The 18,057-nt window shown below is 32.6% G+C and overlaps 2 protein-coding genes across 5 annotated transcripts; one reads left to right on the forward strand and one right to left on the reverse strand.

The window, feature by feature from the left end:
* Positions 1-138: 138 nt before the first annotated feature.
* LOC124360757 (venom acid phosphatase Acph-1-like) lies at positions 139-10,570 on the reverse strand. Of its 3 annotated transcripts, XM_046814634.1 has the most exons (8): positions 10,512-10,570; positions 9,294-9,498; positions 7,186-7,290; positions 5,633-5,872; positions 4,633-4,860; positions 4,010-4,136; positions 971-1,191; positions 139-361 (listed from the first exon to the last, which is right to left on the reverse strand). In XM_046814634.1, exons 2-8 carry the CDS (start codon positions 9,471-9,473, stop codon positions 212-214), a joined length of 1,251 nt encoding a protein of 416 aa, XP_046670590.1. In that variant the 5' UTR covers positions 9,474-9,498; positions 10,512-10,570; the 3' UTR covers positions 139-211. The 3 variants fall into 3 exon arrangements, with proteins under 3 accessions (XP_046670590.1, XP_046670591.1, XP_046670589.1); XM_046814635.1 differs by lacking the exon at positions 9,294-9,498 and having other exon boundaries at positions 10,512-10,542; XM_046814633.1 differs by lacking the exon at positions 10,512-10,570 and having other exon boundaries at positions 9,294-9,672.
* On the forward strand, positions 2,140-17,627 carry LOC124360758 (1,5-anhydro-D-fructose reductase-like). Of its 2 annotated transcripts, none has more exons than XM_046814636.1 (6): positions 2,140-2,296; positions 15,079-15,246; positions 16,143-16,340; positions 16,454-16,710; positions 16,864-17,023; positions 17,385-17,627. In XM_046814636.1, exons 1-6 carry the CDS (start codon positions 2,216-2,218, stop codon positions 17,517-17,519), a joined length of 999 nt encoding a protein of 332 aa, XP_046670592.1. In that variant the 5' UTR covers positions 2,140-2,215; the 3' UTR covers positions 17,520-17,627. The 2 variants fall into 2 exon arrangements, with proteins under 2 accessions (XP_046670592.1, XP_046670594.1); XM_046814638.1 differs by lacking the exon at positions 2,140-2,296 and adding an exon at positions 11,605-11,727.
* The last annotated feature ends 430 nt before the right edge of the window (positions 17,628-18,057 follow it).

An 18,057-nucleotide genomic window follows, 5' to 3' on the forward strand; every position in this document is an offset into this window, starting at 1 on the left:
AATTAAGTTACTTTTTTAGATCATATTAATAGATATACCAGAAAAAATAAGTTCATATTTTATGACACTGAAAAACTGGAAACCAGTTGGGATAACATTCGTTGGTTTGCATAAGCTGAATTATTGCCAGACTCTTAATACATTAGAACGGTAAATGGATTCGTCATTGATTTGTTTACTTTGTTAAATTATTAAATATATTTACAAAACATTAACTTTCACATTCTTTTTGCCAGTCTGTTACATTATAATACTTCTCCGTCATGTTCATTAATTGGTAAATGCTGCAAGGAAAGTCACAACCAGGGATGGCAAGCTCAACAGGTTCCAAGTCCTTCGACACACCGTCTATGTACAGGACCTGTAAAATAAATTTAATTAGTTTTTCTAGGCTACAGACATAATTCCAATAAATTTTCTGTTCATTTAGGAAAATAATGTAAGGAAATCTTCCATTTCCCTTTGAACCATAGGAAACTATGCGCTTGCTTTCGGAGTAATATGTTTTCCAGGATGGGTATGGGCCGCCTCCCGTTAAGATAAAATGAGGAGTAATAGCATGCTCTAGCTCTGTGCCAATGTAATTATATTTATATATACAATAATTGCACTTATAAAGAGTTCCAATTTATTGAGATTTCTGCAGGTCTCTAATAAGAATGTCTTTTCCAAAATTAGTTCAGGGAATCAAATTATGGTTGGTGTCTGTCTGCTTGTAGGTGTTCTGTAAAACATATTCTCATGTCAAAACTATTTAAGCTATATATTTTCATTATGTTGAAAGTGTAAATGGCGTGATCTCTGTGTACTAATTACACGTAAAGACAGACGCAAAAAGATTTACAGATATATTTTTTATATGTTTTTTTATTTCAACGATTTTAACCGATTTAAAAAATACATGTCAATCGTTATAGGACACTACATTATCATATTCAAAAATGTCCAGATGATATCGTGGACATCTCACCTTAATGTAGGATCCATGTGTGGCTGGGTCCGTATGAAGTTCTAGGATCAAGGCAGAGCTAGGCTCCACCACCCAGTGGCAGGTGTCTGTCAGACCCAGGATACGCTGAAGACCCACTATTGTGAAGTCGTGGCCGGTGTAGAGGTAGAGTTGTCTCGCCAAACTGGTCTCATTTTTCAGCCTGGCTTTCATGAAACCTACCGCTTCCTGAAATATCTGCCCTAAAAATCAACATATCTGTGCTATAGTGTTGATGTTATGTCTGTTGTTTGAATAACATACTCGTGATGTTGTGTTTAGCTCCAGTTCACCTTCCTATTAGTGTAACTCATATCATGTATACGGACAATAATAATACTCGTTCGTATTCTCTACACCATACAGGATGCTGAATATAAAAATATATTATGAGAATACCTAGCCAACATTTTTCAAGCTGATTCAAAAAACACTGTATACATTATAGTAATAAAATAATTCAAAACAAACTAGAATTGAAAATTAATTACACTTTAATTAATTATTATCGTCGTTTATTTACTTGTATGACGAAGAATTTATCTTATCAGGAGACCGTAGAGAAATAGTAAGGAGAGGAGACCGACCAATTGTCAACAAGGCACGCCGAAATTCTGGGAAATTCGGGAACTTTATCAGGTGCCCCTTTTTAGTAAATTACAACACTAGAGGCTATATGCACTAATGGACCATCACTCTTTTCACTTGGTAAAACAGTATAAATCATTATAAACTATTATATCCAACAACCCTATTATATAATGAAAAATTGACTTTTGTTACATTCCATAGAACGTAACTTGTAAATAATACACTTAATTAACTTTAGTTTCAAGGACATTCCAAATGTGGGTGACCAGTTTGGTTTTTTGTTTTATTTGCAAAGAATTCCTATTACACAACCACATCTGAGCTGAAAATTGATTTACTTGCCCATTTCTATATTTATCAGCTAATTATATTTCTGAAACAATATCCAATATTTTCGTCGGTGACAAGTGCTTTATCAGTCAACGCAACACCGGACGCTCTGAGATTGATATTAATACCAATGTAATGCATTGTACCGTTTCAAGTAACTAATCAAACCACTTTATCTAACACTTCAGGTTAAATATTGCTATAAGTAGCGTGGAAGATGCCAGAGGTATACAGATAGTGTGTCTACTCGTGTTGTTGTTTTTTTTACTGCTTACATTTCAGAGTATTGTGCAACTTTAGTGAAACATGGCCAGCTCTATTACCGCAAGGTCTGTTCTAACCGCAGCTAACGTTAAGATGCCTTATGTCGGCCTGGGAACTTGGCTGGTAAGTTCAATTATGCTAAAAACTAATTCCCCTCTAAGTGATTTTATTAAAGTACTGTCAAAAACCTACGCTTAGTTTTAATTCGCCGTGTTTCATTACCATTGTCGTAAAGCATTCTAGTTTAGGCCGTAAAAAAGGGTTGTACTCGCGTACACAAGCATAGACTAACATAGCGTTTTAAATGTATAGTTAATAATACTACAATATTAATATACAATATAATACAATAAGCTATGAAATTTAGTAACTGTTTGACTAAAAACATGAAATTTAGTAACAAAATGTTTCTTAATATTGCAACACATACGTAAAAATGTCTTCTGTGAGAAAGTTTTTTGTTGATTTGATCAGGAGGTTTTTGTCAGCGGTATAGTTGTTGTAAAAGAACTGATTAAAATAATAATTTATAGTTTTTTAATAAATAATTATTTTGGTTATAAATTAGACACGAGCCATGCGGAGACGCCATCTCTCCAATATCGCATCTTTATAAAATATTGTATGAGACAAGCCGATTAAGTCATCTGCTGTAAAAGTTTTTCTTACAACACGTATGTCAATTACATATAATATAAATTCTGTAAATGCTAACTTTATAATTATAGTTGTAATGGCTTATATAAAGGAAGTACCTGTACCATAAAAAACTGTTGAAGCAAAAATAGATATATTATTTATAGTTTTGTTTTAAAAGTATGTGTTTGGTTTTTTAATGGAAACTAGAAAGTTTATATATTTCATCAATTTTGATCAAACACAGAAAAAAATAAATTCTTCAAACTACATAAAAATCAGAAAATTACTAAAAGCTGCTGTTTGTATAATTTAAAAGATCTATTACCCATTTTTGAAGTGTAAGTAATATTAATGTAATGCGTACACTCATATTAATCAGGCTAATGTGTAAGTAATTGTCCTCAGTTACCACAATTATGTGAAGAATTAATAATGTTTATGAGAGCAGTTCAATTATACTCGTCATGTCGTCTTTTTCTATAAGCATAATAGTCTAAATGACAGAAAATATATTAAATTGTATTGTACATTAAGAGGTACCGGTAATATAATTATTTCAAATTAGTAATGGGCTATATAGTATTTTTAATCGATATAAGTATTTAGTATCCAATGCAAATTCAACAATAAACATAGCATTATTTCGAGTATAAGTTTCATATATTTTCTTTTCATGCATTTCTATATCTTAAACATTTGAAGAAGGTTGAATAAAATATTTTACCCAATGCACATATAAGAATAAAATAAAATCATGGAATTGCATTTTTTTACATTTATTAATGCCTTTCTCAATTACATCGTTTAGTGTGTCACTGAAGAACACTTGGTTGCAAAACTTATTTTAACATTTAAACAACTTTAAACTGTAAGGCAGTATAAATCATAATGTCTTATTACTTCGCGGGTAAGTTGTGCAAACTTGCCAAGGTTTTGTATAGCCCTACCAATACTTAAGCGGTTTTATTCTTAAATGTCTTGACTTTTTCACATGTATATAATCAAAATACAGTGAGAATGCAGTTTCATTGTCACAAGATTAATCCCATACAGTGTCTTTGGACTGTCCCCTTTGCACAAAAGTGTAAAACACTAGTTGCAGTAATACTGAAACATTCACAGATATGAGTTATATATTGGAGTGTTATGGATATTACCTGACATGAGTTATATACTTTGGAGTGTTATGGGTATTACCTGACATGAGTCTGATCATGGTGTCAGACCCGGCGATACCAGCCTTATACGTATCTACAATGAGGGAGGCGATGGGCTGAGGATATATCTCTGGGACCCAGGATGGGATTTTGAGACCCTCCAGCTCCTGTAGAACAGAGAGTAGTGTACATGCTGGATGAGTTCATCAACAGAATAAAACACACAAGACACCAAAAGGCGTTTTAAACAAGCTTTAAATTGATTGAAATTTAAAAAAATGTTTATAAGTACTCATAATGTTATTGCTTACAAGCCTCTTAAATGAATAGCAGAAACTTTATATTCCACATTGCTTAGTGACTCCCAAAGCAATGAGTATCTTGTCAAAAGTTTATTAATATTATCGATTTATTGAAATTTTACTGTAATTTCACTGATTGGGTTATTTATAGATTCCCAAGGATTGTAAACATTTTCCTATATGGAGTATAGTAAAAGTGGTAATGGACGTCTTATTTCACATGGTGAAGTTAGAACTTAGAGTCCTATTTAACATACCTTCTTCTATAACGCTATAAATCTGTCCCGTCATACCTCGGCATTCAGTCAAGTTAAAGGCAGATCTCTGATGGTATTAAGTCGCTTTTACCTGTAAAACTTACCGGGTTTACTATCGACTCCCACAGAGTGTAAGTGTCCATCCACATTGAACCGATTGAGGTGTTCAGCTTATGACTGCCCGCGTCCAGAGACATGTAAGGCAGCGAGTATTCCAACATTCGTGTCAAATTTGAACCGATTTCTCGTTGAAGTCTGACCAAGGACTCCTCTTGTTCAATTCGAAATTTGGGGCACCAGTTTGACCATTTTGGCGTCATAGAAAATACAATCTGAAAATAAAATTTAGCTGAGTAAGAAGTTTTTATCTTTCTAAAAATATAACAACTGTGTTATATACTTAAGTTGGTTCCCATTAATTGATTATTTTCCGTTACCCTATAAAAGAGATTTAAAACATCAGATGGCGCACGGTTCCAGTTTTTTGCAGTGCGCTAACCTCAAACTTTGTTATAATTTCAGTAGAAGTAAATACAAAAATCACTGCTGCTTTTTTATATTTAAAGTTGACAGATTAGTATGGTGAGTTATTATGTAATAAAAATTAAACTTTATTTAATAGTTTAATAGGTGTCGCCTCGTTCGTAAAGCAAATTGCATACCGAAAAATCCACCTTTGTCCCTAATGATGAAAACTAATATATTGAATTAAAATTAAAATTAATTAAATATGTCATTAATAAAAAAATACTTCTTATAATAATTAATTTAACAATTGAAAGCAACTGCCAGTTTTTTTAAATTGATACACGCTTTTTAAATATAAACAGTTGAACGTCTAAGATATTTTATTCCCAGTTTTATATGACAAAACCATATTTATATGATACAAACACACCCTAAATAACTAAAATATAATTAGAGTATTCTAATCAGAGGACGAATTACACAATATTAAACACAGAGGAATAATTGCATTTCAGTAAAGTTCGTAAATATTTTATATTACTTAAAATTTTAATTGGTTTTGTGTGAATAATTGCCATTATTAACAAGATACAAGATATATAAACTGTGGGTGTAATTAAGATGCTTAATTATTACCATGACGTGGTCCTTGTCAGTGTACAAGATACGGATAGGTTGCCAGGGTATGTTGCGGTTCCACACTTGGAAATCTCGTGGTGGATAGAGACCAGCCAGAATCAGCTGAGCGCTGTCAAAACATCGGTCAAAGTGAGTGCTGTAGATCACGATATCCCCTGGGTGGTACAGGTCATCCAGGAACCTGTTGTACAGAGAGCGAAGCTTTTCACCTAATTGGTACATTCGTACTCTTCCTCTCTGTGAATACAAATCCATTTATAAATATATTGAACTGTTAAATAATATATACTAAAAATGCTATACACATAATACATTTCGTATGAATTTATTACTGGTACAGATCGAACCATTTAGCAAGAAGCGCAGGGCGGGGAAATAACCTGACCCCCACCACTCGCAAATAGGAAAGCCCTCCTGTGGCTCGACCGAGTATAGACTGCTCCAAAATCCACTGACAATACAAGTCGTTCCTTCCCGTCACTTCTTGGGGTTTTGAATGTACCACGTGCTTTTGCGTAGATAGAAAGCGATGGGTGGCTCTTGTGCATGCGCTGACCCCGCTTAGAAGTACATAATTGAGCTTGTAGGGCTTACTCATTAAGATAACTTTTCTTGTTTAGGCAGGGATAGGGTTAATGATAGAACATGTTAAGAATATTCAAATAGGTTGTTAGAAGATAAAATCCCGAAGGGAACTAGTGCAGTGTTGCCTAGTTGGATAAGCTTTATTTGCTCGTTTTACAAAGTTAATAAATTATTTTCTTAACAGTTTAGCGTAATATATTATGATATGTTTATTCATATATTTAAAATCACCTCCGAAAAGGGGGCATGTACAGGAGTTTCGTTACTATTATTATATAAAAATGCTGCAAGTAAAAATAATTTTGTTTTTCTATTTAATAAGTATATTAAATAGATTGTTTTTATCAAGGCAATAATTACGAAGACAAATATACTAAACGAAGAGGCAAAAATATGTTTACGAAGAGGCATGTTAGAGATAAGATATCAAAAGGGAAATTTTAAAACAACAATAATTGCACTGTATGTTTTGAAACCAGTTAACAGTTTAACAGTTAAAACCTTTTCTTTATACAGAAATCTTTAATAATTTTAAATATCGTTTGTTCTAGGAAATTACGATTTTTTAAATATGTATAATCTAATAAGGAGAATTTTACAAATTGAAGCAAGCAAAAGTTAAAAACTGAAAAAAGTACTACCGGTACTAAAAATACTAAAAAAAGTAATCTCGAGTCAAATTTTGTTCGATATTATGTTCGATTAAAGTTTGAACGAGCAAAAATAAATTAAATGTATATGTGGACACAAAAAAAATGTTTCTGAGAGGATTTTGTCACGTATGTATATTTATGAGTAATTTCGGCGGATTTCCCTACATTACTTTCCAATTTTTTACCATCTTTCTTGTTGTCCTTTTAATTAACAATGTTTCCTTTTTCAACAAAATCGTTCTCAAAATCATAGTTGAAATAAATTAACCAACACCAATTCATACTTTACAACTGACTGAAATACAAACTTACCGTGGTGAGTTGACCTGCTCCGTGCGGCCAAACCTCTCTGTCGTTCATTGGATACTCACTCGTGGGGTACGAGACGATGGGACCTCTACTTCCGTGTCGGCCAAACTAGAATAATACAATATAATCGATATAATACAAAATAGCATGCATATAATAAAATATAACAAGCATAATGGTAATAAAGTATTTAAACATAGGACATTTTATCTAAATTACGCTGACTCAATCATCATAATAAGGTAAAATTAAAAGATTTAAAATAACAAGATGTACATTTGCAATGATCTAAATTGTTTTTCCCTAGTCTGTAAAGCCTCCCGGATTATGGGAATTCCTTTATTCTAAAAGTTTTCATCTTTCAAAATATGTGTTTACGGCCACTTAGAGCTCATAGGATTCAGAGCGCAGAAAGCTAGGCACATGATGTCCTTGGCGTTTAAAAACTTCTTGTGGTGGTGCTCAAAAGCTTACATCTTCTTTAAGTCTCGATGTAGGTTTTGGCAATTTTTAACTCACAAATTTTTTTTGAAAATCTTAGATTGGATTCTTCGGCCCGTGAGAGGCAAATAGGAATTTTTAGACTATAGAAGGTTTTGACCTCTGTGATATTCCATCTAAAACAATTTTCCAGACTATGGGAATTCCGAAATAGTAGCCTGAGATATCTCCTGACCTCCAGGTCCTTTAGTGAAAGCTTCAATCTAATATAAATGATCGAAAGGGTACCTGAGCATAATAGCTGTTTATTATTGTTGCTCAATACAACAAAAATACACATTAATTTAAGAAGCAGAAGAGAATGTCACATAAATTTCTGAATTTGGAAATAATAAAAATATAGGCTAGTGAAATAGTATATGGCGTGTTAACGCCATGTATTGAGTATCATAGTGTTCTAGTTGTGGTTTATGTTCTGCCACAATAGAATTTTCATTACAATTATTGTCGTTCGTTACCATCTTTTTGTTCTGTTTATTTTCTTACAAGTTTAACCGTATGATTTAAAAGTTTTGTGGAGGAGAAAAGGATAGAAAATAGTTTTCAATCAAACAATGAAAATGCATTGTAAACTTTGAACATGTAATTCAACTGGGAGGTGAACAATAATAACAAAGGAATAAACTTAAAAAGAAATTGGTCTTATGAGTCTTTTAGTATCCATTTGCTTATTTCAATTTTGAAGTAAAAATGTAGGAAATTCACTATGTAAAATATTATAGTAACACTTACGATTTCAAGGCTTATTCATTTACAAGGTTTGGTTTAAAACGGTTGTTCATGTTAAAACTATGAAAATAGCAATATATTGTGAAATTGCATAAACAATATTAAAGTATAAAACATTTAGTTTCGCGTGTTATAAAAATGGGATAAAAAGTAACAGAAGTAAAGTTTAATTGTTTTAATACAGTCGAATCGTATGTAGTACATTCATAGTTTCGATTGCGCGAGAGAAAATTTTCATATGACAATAAACGCTGTAACAGTTTTTAATAATGGATTTTTGAGTTGAGAATAAATACTGACTGAATGAATGAGCGATGGATTAAACATTTTTTTATTTTAAAAAGAACTTCACATTTAAATTGGTATAACATAACTAAGTGAATACTACGCACGTTTAGATAATTATAATTAATTTATATCCAGTAGTTTTTATGATAAAAATTGCTGTATAAAATATTGGCTCTTAGTTGCAATCTATCAAGAAATTTCAGAACACTATCTACATACGTATTACACTAACATATCACAACATCAACTAATAAATAGTTTACTGACAAATATAACGTCCTAAATACAAAAGAAAGGACAATATTACAAGGACTCAAATTTGAAGCTATAAAACATAATAAATATTAAAAAACACTCTTCAGAGCAGAAACCAGTTAGTCACAACAATTATTTACATGGAATTATGTACTATACGGGGACAATACCACCCGATATGAGCAGGTTTATGTCTGTATATTTTCGGCTGACTATAAAAGTCTAATTATTTATTGCCCTATACCATAGTTCGAGGTTTTGCATCTTACTTAGACTACTAAATGCACTGTCTAGTCTACGGTTTAGCCAAAATGGAGACATGTTAGATCAAAACTTACAACAGCGACAAACTGCAACGTTGAGACAGTCCTGGATCCTGGCCGCTGGTTTCCAGTTGGGGTAGAATTGACACTGCAGGGCTTATTATAGAAATAGCATTGTTGATCACCAACAAAGAGATACACGATCACCAGAACTGCCAGAGTTACAGCGGATAAGTAATATAAATAGGTCGACATCGTCTCTTCTTCACCACCTCTGACACTATGGCACGTCAGGTGTACCAAAAGGACAAAACACTAAATGTCACAAATCCTCATACAGTCAGAAAAGCCTGATTAATCAATACATTAACAGTCAAATTCTAAAATCTTCTTTAAGACATGAAACATAATAGTATATTCAAACACTTAGAAGAGACAACATTAGCAATACTGTTTTTTCCTAAGTGTTATCGGCTGAACTCGTTTTTATCTAAAGGTCATGTCGTCTCGCTTGTTAAAATCTACTAATTAATTTGGTGTGAAATCTGTAGAATTTAATTAGGCTTTATTGTGTAATACAGTTTATGCATGGATTTTATTTTATTGTGGAAACGATTCTAGAAAAAGCACCGTAACTTTTAATCAGTTCATATTGCACTGTAACATGGTTGCTCTAATAAATATGTATATTATTAGTTATACACTGTATCCTCTGGTGGAGATACTCCATTAAAAATAATTATAACCAGATTATTTGTTTTGTATCATAAATAATAATATTAAATGGAGTTTGTGTTCTGTCAAATGAAATTGTAGTCTTGTCATGTTAACAATATTTTATTTTTGATTTATCTTTTTGCAATCTTCAATTGACAATTAATTTGATGTTGTATACATTTTTACATTTTTTAATATAATTTTAGTAAGAGCACATTTCATCATAAATTTTCAACAGTTAAACCATTTTATATTCCTGACTTTAGCTTGAATTGTTGTATCCAACAAAAGAAAATACTTCTACTTATTATATACTGAACTAAAACACTTACACCTTTTATTTGGTTTCTTGTCCGGTTCACCGAAAACTCTAATAAGAAACAAATTACAAATCTTATTAGAAGTTTATGTAGTTTAGATTTTATTACTTTGTTAAAACAATTTACTTCTTAGTTATTTAAAACATTTTAGTGAAATTTTATTGGTATTAAAAATCTAACACAGTAAAGATATATATGAATTTTTATTTAAAAACAATTAATTGATTGGTTCAAAGTTCTTATAAAATGTACATACCCGTAAACTGGGGTCTTCTTTCAATCCGGACTACTCACTATGAGCCTACAAGGCTAAACTACACAAGATAATGAGCAGAGCACTCCAGTAGTTTTGTTCTAACATTACAAGACAAGTAACCAACTAGGTTTCCTATTGGTCAGCAAGTTTCAGACCTCTGAACCAATCAAAAATTTAGTTTCTTACAATGGAGTACCATTGTTTTAAATGTACAGAACTGAACTTGTCCAATGCAAGCTACTTCAGGGATGTCTTATTAACTAAGCATATTAAATATAAAAATATTTGGTTTAATTTTCCATGTTTTTTTTATTAAACAATGTATTATTGTAACTATTCGCATATACGGTACAAAATCTCTCCCTCAAAAAAAAGAAAATTTTCTAAAATATTCAAACTTGCCAACATGTCATTTTTCAAATAAATATTTGTTTTACACATAAAAACTCAAAATTCAACTAATTCCTATCTTCAGGCTTAATTCTTAAAGTAAATAATCCCTTTATATCTTAATCTATTTGAAGATATTATCAACTAAAACTTTATTTTATTAAATCATAAAAAGTTCAATTCGTCATTCCTTCTACCTGTCCCATGACACTGAGGTACGGCCGGGCCAGGGCGCGCGGCAACAGTCAACAATGACAACAATGTCCGTGCCACTACCGGAACCGCCGCCGTGCAGCAGCAATGGGTTTTAACTGCAGATAACAACTCAGCTCCACAGCATATTCACTACAACTTAAATAGAGTCATTAATCGCTGTCAACCTTATCTATTCCACGTTATTTCAATGATGTTTATAGATAGTCTGTTATCATCCTTATAAAATAATCTAATGTCATTACAATGTCATCATTATCGTTCTAATGATTTCCAGCAATGATGTCTTTCTAATGAATTTCTTATCGTTTTATACGTGTACTTTTATCTTACAGTCTATTATGTACATTTTGTTTGAATTACTGGATTTGTTTTGTAAGCAGGTTAAAACCTTACCAAAACTGGAAAATATCTTGAAAGCTTTCAGTTCAGTTGAGTGCGTCCCGTGGAAGTAGTCGTATCAAAAGTTTTGTTTTGTGATACCGTGATTCAAATTACGTAAAAGTATGTATAGTCGCGGCGCTTGTTGTTTTGTCTCGTTAGTGTTAGTGTTTCGCTTACAAGGAAAGCTTTTAAGTGTGGATTTCCAAATTTTGAATTTATTTCACATCCAGTGAGTCAAACATATTTAATACACTTTAAAACATTAAATTCATTATTATGAATTCTATTAACTTCAAATATTTACATTTACAACTGATTGATGCCTTGTATTTACAATAACTATTTAAGTTAACACTTAACGAAATTCAGCGATTCTACAATATTCTATGCTGGTTTTAACTTACTAATATGTGCTCTTTTCACAATATGTGGTTCACCAATTTTTTAAATACGTACAACAACAGGATTTAAGAAATATATCACAGAGTAAATGCCAGTGTACCTTAAACTAAGCTTATTTTGAAACTTATTTGCTTTATTACTGAGAAAGTGAGTTTTTAAAAATACCTTTGATCCTAATTTAAATGGGTGTTTGACCTTTTCCTCTGAATATCTCACTCTTCCTCTATTGTGTTCTACAGATTTCTTTACATTCTTTATTGCATTTTGAATTTTTATACTAATTTCTTGAGGTGTTACCTTATTGCCTATCATGCCATTTATTTGCCATAAATTACTTAAAGCATGGTTAGGACTATGATTAAACATAAGCTTAAATGGAGAATTATTTACACTTTCATTTAAATATTATTATAACCATCTTTAGTTCTAACTAAGCTACCAAATATATCAATATATATTTTTTCCAAGGCTTGTTTGGCATGAGTGGCGATTAATTAGCCCTCGTATATACGTTGAGCAGGCTTAGATATTTTACATAAAGCATAGTTCTTAATTTTATTCTTAATTTCATTAACTAAGTTTGGCCTGTAAAAATGTTCTGTGACTTTTGCAATGGTTCTTTTTATACCTGGATGACCTCCAAGGACACTTGAGTGATAATAATTAAAAATCATTTCAATCATCATTTTTGGCAAACAAACTTTACCCATATTTCTATCACTTATTCTAAACATAAGTACACCTTTATTTAAATAAAACTTATCACTATTTTCTTTTCTCTCTATACTTTTCACAATATCTTGAATTTCTACATCATTTTTCTGGTGTTGTACAATTTTAGTGAACGATAATGGGAAATCTTTTATAACATTTAATTGAATAACATCAATTTTGTCATCTTTAACTACCTTCTTATTTACACATCTATGTTTATTGTATTGCTTATTTTTCTTATTACTATTATCTGTACTAATTTTATTCTTATTATTGGCTTCATCTAGAACAATTTCATGCATCCTTGATAAACAATCAGCCACCTTGTTGTCACTTCCTTTCACATGCTGTACTCTAAATGGCAAGCTTAATATTCTTTCTACCCACCTACCTAACCTACCAAGCTTTCTGAAATGAACTAACACCCAAGAAAGTGTGCTGTTGTCAGTAATTAATAAAAAAGGTTGAATGTCTAGGTAAGAATGAAACTTTTCCATGCTTAAAATGACAGACAATGCTTCCACATTTCTCTGCGTCTGTGAATTTCGTTGAATAGTAAGCTATTGGTAACCTATCTCCATTAAATTCCTGAAGTAAGGTACTTCCTAAACCAATCTCGCTTACGTCACACATAAGTATAAATGATTTATTAAAATCAGCTATCCTGAGCACTTGGGGGTTACTTATACATGATTTTAGCTTCAAAAAACTGTCATTACACTCAAATGTCCAATTAAATTTTACTTACTTTTTTCTGAGTTCATTTAATGGACTAGCTATTTTAGTATAATATTTTATGTATTTAGAAAAATATGATACCATTCCTATAAATCGACTGACTTGTTTAACATTCTTTGGAGGTTCAAATTACCTAATTGCAACTGTTTGTTCAGTCTATTTTTATTTGATTTTTACTTATTTTATGGTCTAAAAAGCTCACTTCCTTATAGGCAAACTTCACTTTACTGGGATTGACTGTTAGATTGTGATCACTTAATCTTTTAATGACTTCTTTTAAACGAAAATTAGCTATTACGTACATAATTTGGTATTCTAACTTTCCTTAGTTACGACAATTACGTGTTTAGACGTAGTATTAGTGTTTTTGGTAGCAGTTGAGTCATATTTATACATTGAAATTACTACCTGTAGAGTGAAATAGTCATTATTGTAACAGATGAATAGTTTACAGTATTTAAAAAATAGCGCGCGATGCTCACTAGTATAGATGACTTCAGTATTTCTCTTCCCACCCACACACACATAATTTGTAATACCACTTTGACCCGGCTTCTCTTGACGCCAACCTATGTCCAAGGACGTAGCCAGCGAGGGGGTCCAGAGGGTCCGGACTCCTCCCAAATTTTCAATTGTTTCAGTTTGAAAGTTCGCGTTTAAAAAACTTTCTGTTCATTTTGAGAAATTATACGTTGTATTAACCCCCCTCCAAATATTTTCCTGCCTACATTCTTGCTATACCCACGATCCAGTCTATTTATTTTATTTCTATTTAATTGAATTACACCAACCTTGATACAAACGTAGTATTTGCACGTAGATTGTTTCGGTCAGCCTGTTTCAAACAGTAAAACGTTTCAAGTTTGGGAGCATTAATCACAAATACAAATAAGCAAACTTTCTACACGGTTATTTCCTAATATACACCAGCAATTATACGTTAAAAATATTTAATGTTGAAAATTTTTCATTTCTTAAGGTTTCTAAAAGGCGGCCGTTCAAAGTCTGGAAAAGGAATGCGTATCGTAGAACAAAAATCAATTCTCTGGCCATTTGTGACAGTGGTTCTTCTTACGTGTTTGTGAAGTCTCGTAAGTTTTCCATATAGTGGGAATACAACGTTTAGAGTAGTATACAAAAATTCGTATTTTTAACAAAGCCAGTCTAAACATGGTATAAAACAGTATTTATTCATTGGTTGCATACTTTCGTTAGTTACTCTCAACATTAAGATAGCTTTTATTCAGATTCGGGCAAAATACTTTGAGTAAAAATTAAGATTCTAACCGATAATGAATCTACATCTTAATTTTTTGTGAAAACATGTGAAAACTACCTTTCTTTCAAGTAAGCAGAAAGAGATTTGTCGAAGACACTCACTGCTGTTTTGGACAGTCCATTTTTATACTTAGTAAGAAGTAAAGTAAAGTATGTCTTATTTTATCAGGCGAAGTTAGGGCTAAGAAGCCCTCTCTAACACTTAACCTTGAGAGTAACGACTGAAGGTGACTTCCGAACCACCACCAACGGCCGGGCAGGCGGGCTGCTTGCAAGGGCAGAATTACTTAGCGGTCACCCATCCAAGCAGCAGCCACGCTCGACGTAGCTTGATCCGGTTATTTTGCGATGATAATCGTTCCCATCACACTGCGCCATTAGCATTGGCATTTAGTGCATATTTATCTAATGAATACATGTATAACCTCAAGATTTGTTACACTTATAGGCCAGCTCTGAAGAGATCGAGACGGCGGTGGATGCCGCGCTCACGGCCGGATACAGACACATCGACACGGCCTTTACCTATGAGAACGAGGCGATGATCGGGAACGTACTCAAGAAGTGGCTGGACAGCGGTAAAATCAAGCGTGAGGAGCTCTTCATTGTTACCAAGGTACTAAGGACTATACTTACTTCCTTTACAAGTTAGTTTAACTTTAAAATTCTTTACTGAAAAAGAGACTTCTGGAAATTAATATCACATTCCACAGCGAAATAAAATATTAAAGGAACTCTTAATAAAATGTTCCCTAATTTAAAAAATATCTTACTCATATTTTTTGGATGAAATGGCACCTAAAAGCGCCTTATTTTACCGTGCCTAAATACTATATTTTTCAGAATTAACTATGAAGATAACAGTTGTGTAATGTTTTGACTTGAAAACACTTTACACCAAGCGATTCTTGCTAATCTCTCAGCTTAATAAATTTGTGGAAAACATTACAATATTATTTTTTAAGGAGAAAAAATCGAAAATTTAAACCCTTTAAGCCGTATTCTTCCCATCGTCTTGGACTACTGGTTTGTGCGAAGATCCTATAAAACAGAATAAGAGGAGAGTCGATTGAGTAAAAAGTCGATGGTCCCAACAGGATTTAACTAACGCTATCTTTTAACTCAGATCCAGAGTCTGACGCCTTAGACCGCTCGGCAACCGAGACTCTTACAGTTTTGAGCTGTATTATATATTCTTCTTAGTTATTCTGCATATAATATTTTATATTTATTCATATTTAATTTAAAAATATTCATATGTGTTATAAATGCACTTGAGCAGTAAAAAATTGAACTTTGACAACTAACTAGGTTCGGAAGAACGTGTATATTTTGACCTAAGGGTCGCAAATTTGATCCTGTATTTAGGTATACTCCTTTTAGTGTACAGGACTGACTACAGGTTATTGAACTCGGCGAGTCACAATTTGTATCCATTAAACGTTAGTGTTAATAGAGTATTTTTCTTGTTCGTTTTTTATATTGTTTGCAATAAAAGAGAATTTTTTACAGCTACCGAACAACGCTATGCGCGAAGATTTGGTGGAGGACTACCTGAAGCAGTCTCTGTCAGCATTGCAATTGTCATACGTGGATTTGTATCTTGTACATATGCCCGTGGGCCTACAGTCTGGTATAGGTCTGAGGCCTCGCAATGAAGACGGGTCCTTTAAATTGGATCAAACCACTGACATTCTTGCTGTTTGGAAGGTAAAGATTTTTGCGCTTCGTACAATATTTGATAATAGAGTATAATGTATAAAAGAAAGCAAAGTGTTTTGAAAAATCGTGCATCAAAAAACTTTGATTTGTGGTATTCGCAGGCGATGGAAAAACAAGTAGACAGAAGCCGAGCAAAAGCTATAGGAGTATCCAACTTCAACATTAACCAGCTAGAGAGGATCCAGAAGATATCTCGTATTCCACCAGTCAATAACCAAGTAGAGTTACACGTGTACTTGCAACAGAAGGATCTGCAGAAGTACTGCAAGGACAATGGAATCATCATGACTGCTTACGCCCCGCTTGGATCTTCTGGTATGGTGGCGTTTGTGAAAAAAGTAGGAGTTACATTAGAAGGGTGAGTTATTGGTATAGAGTACTGTCTAAAAATACTGTAATGCCGATAACCAAAACTATTTGTGAACGTCATGTTCCATGAAGTTGTAAGATTGATAAAGTTGGAAAGAAAGTTTTCTCAAAGTCAATGTAACAAAGTGCTTTGCTTTTCCAGAGGGAATGATGAGGATCCAAGAGCAGATCCAGTGGTGATACGCATTGCAAAATCTCATAACAAAACAACAGCTCAGGTTCTGCTGCGGTTTCTCATCCAGTCCGGCATCAACATCATCCCCAAGAGTGTCAATCCTGACCGTATCCGCCAGAACTTTCAGGTGAGTCCATTCACCATATCCCGTGTTTCCTACATCTCGCAAATACTATATTTTTCAAAGGAGAGGTATAAAATAACTGAAAGTATGGTATGGTAATTTCTGACACTATTTTAAACCTTAAAAACCACCAAGTAAGGAAAATAAAAACCATGTTCACAGATAGTCTTACTGAGCTTTCATTCTGCAGTAAATTTTATGAAAACAACATTTTATCGATATCATTTATTTTTCCAACCGAAGTGTTGTTTTCATAACATTTACTGCACTTTAAATTTTTTTCTAATTGCTCCAAGAGTTTTTAATGAGATTTCATAGTTTACTTGAGACTACAGAATAGTAAATTGATTGGCACATTTTGCAGTTGTTCGACTTTGTGCTGACCAACAAGGAGATGGCCGAGTTGAATGCTCTGGACAAAGGAAAAGACGGAAGAAAATTCTGCGGAGATCTGCTGAGAGGAATGCAGAAGCATCCAGAATACCCGTTCCCCAACTGAGGCAAAAACCCTTTTACGTACGGTTCTGATTATATTTGTTGATTTAAAAAAAAGTTTTCATATTATACTACATATTTGTAAATAAATTAAGCATTTTTCTTTGATTTACTAGATTGCGTATTAATCTCCCCATTACTTCCTCTTGGTATTAAAATGAAAATTACAAACTCCATACCCCCCTCTACAAAACTTTAAAAATTAATTGATTTATCTGAGATAGAAAGCCAATAGAATATCATTTGGGAGAATATATCAGTATTCAACAGATGTTATTATAAAAAATGACTACTTATAAAGTCGTTTAATCAGATACTTACATGTATCTGGGTTGTGGGGGTGGAGAGGGGTAGTTTATTGCATACGATTTTATTTTGAGAAATATGTCATTAAAAATAAAATACATCTCTTTCAATCTAATAGCAATGCAGTTAAGGGTTTGTGAATTAGGAGTATTACAATACCGCTTTAAACTTTGGACAAAATATATTGTACCGTAGTAGTTTTACATTAAGTCTGAATGTAGTACAACATTGTTAAT

The sequence above is a fragment of the Homalodisca vitripennis genome, chromosome 4, assembly GCF_021130785.1.
Source record: "Homalodisca vitripennis isolate AUS2020 chromosome 4, UT_GWSS_2.1, whole genome shotgun sequence".
NCBI lineage: Eukaryota > Metazoa > Arthropoda > Insecta > Hemiptera > Cicadellidae > Homalodisca > Homalodisca vitripennis.

Coding starts and splice junctions, on each gene's coding strand:
- LOC124360758 (XM_046814636.1), top strand. CDS start 2,216: ATGGCCAGCTCTATTACCGCAAGGTCTGTTCTAACCGCAGCTAACGTT. Junction 2,297..15,078: donor TCGGCCTGGGAACTTGGCTG/GTAAGTTCAATT, acceptor TTACACTTATAG/GCCAGCTCTGAAGAGATCGA. Junction 16,711..16,863: donor GTAGGAGTTACATTAGAAGG/GTGAGTTATTGG, acceptor TTGCTTTTCCAG/AGGGAATGATGAGGATCCAA.
- LOC124360757 (XM_046814634.1), bottom strand. CDS start 9,473: ATGTCGACCTATTTATATTACTTATCCGCTGTAACTCTGGCAGTTCTG. Junction 5,873..7,185: donor GAGCAGGTCAACTCACCACG/GTAAGTTTGTAT, acceptor TTGTATTCACAG/AGAGGAAGAGTACGAATGTA. Junction 4,861..5,632: donor CTGACAAGGACCACGTCATG/GTAATAATTAAG, acceptor TTTTATTTTCAG/ATTGTATTTTCTATGACGCC.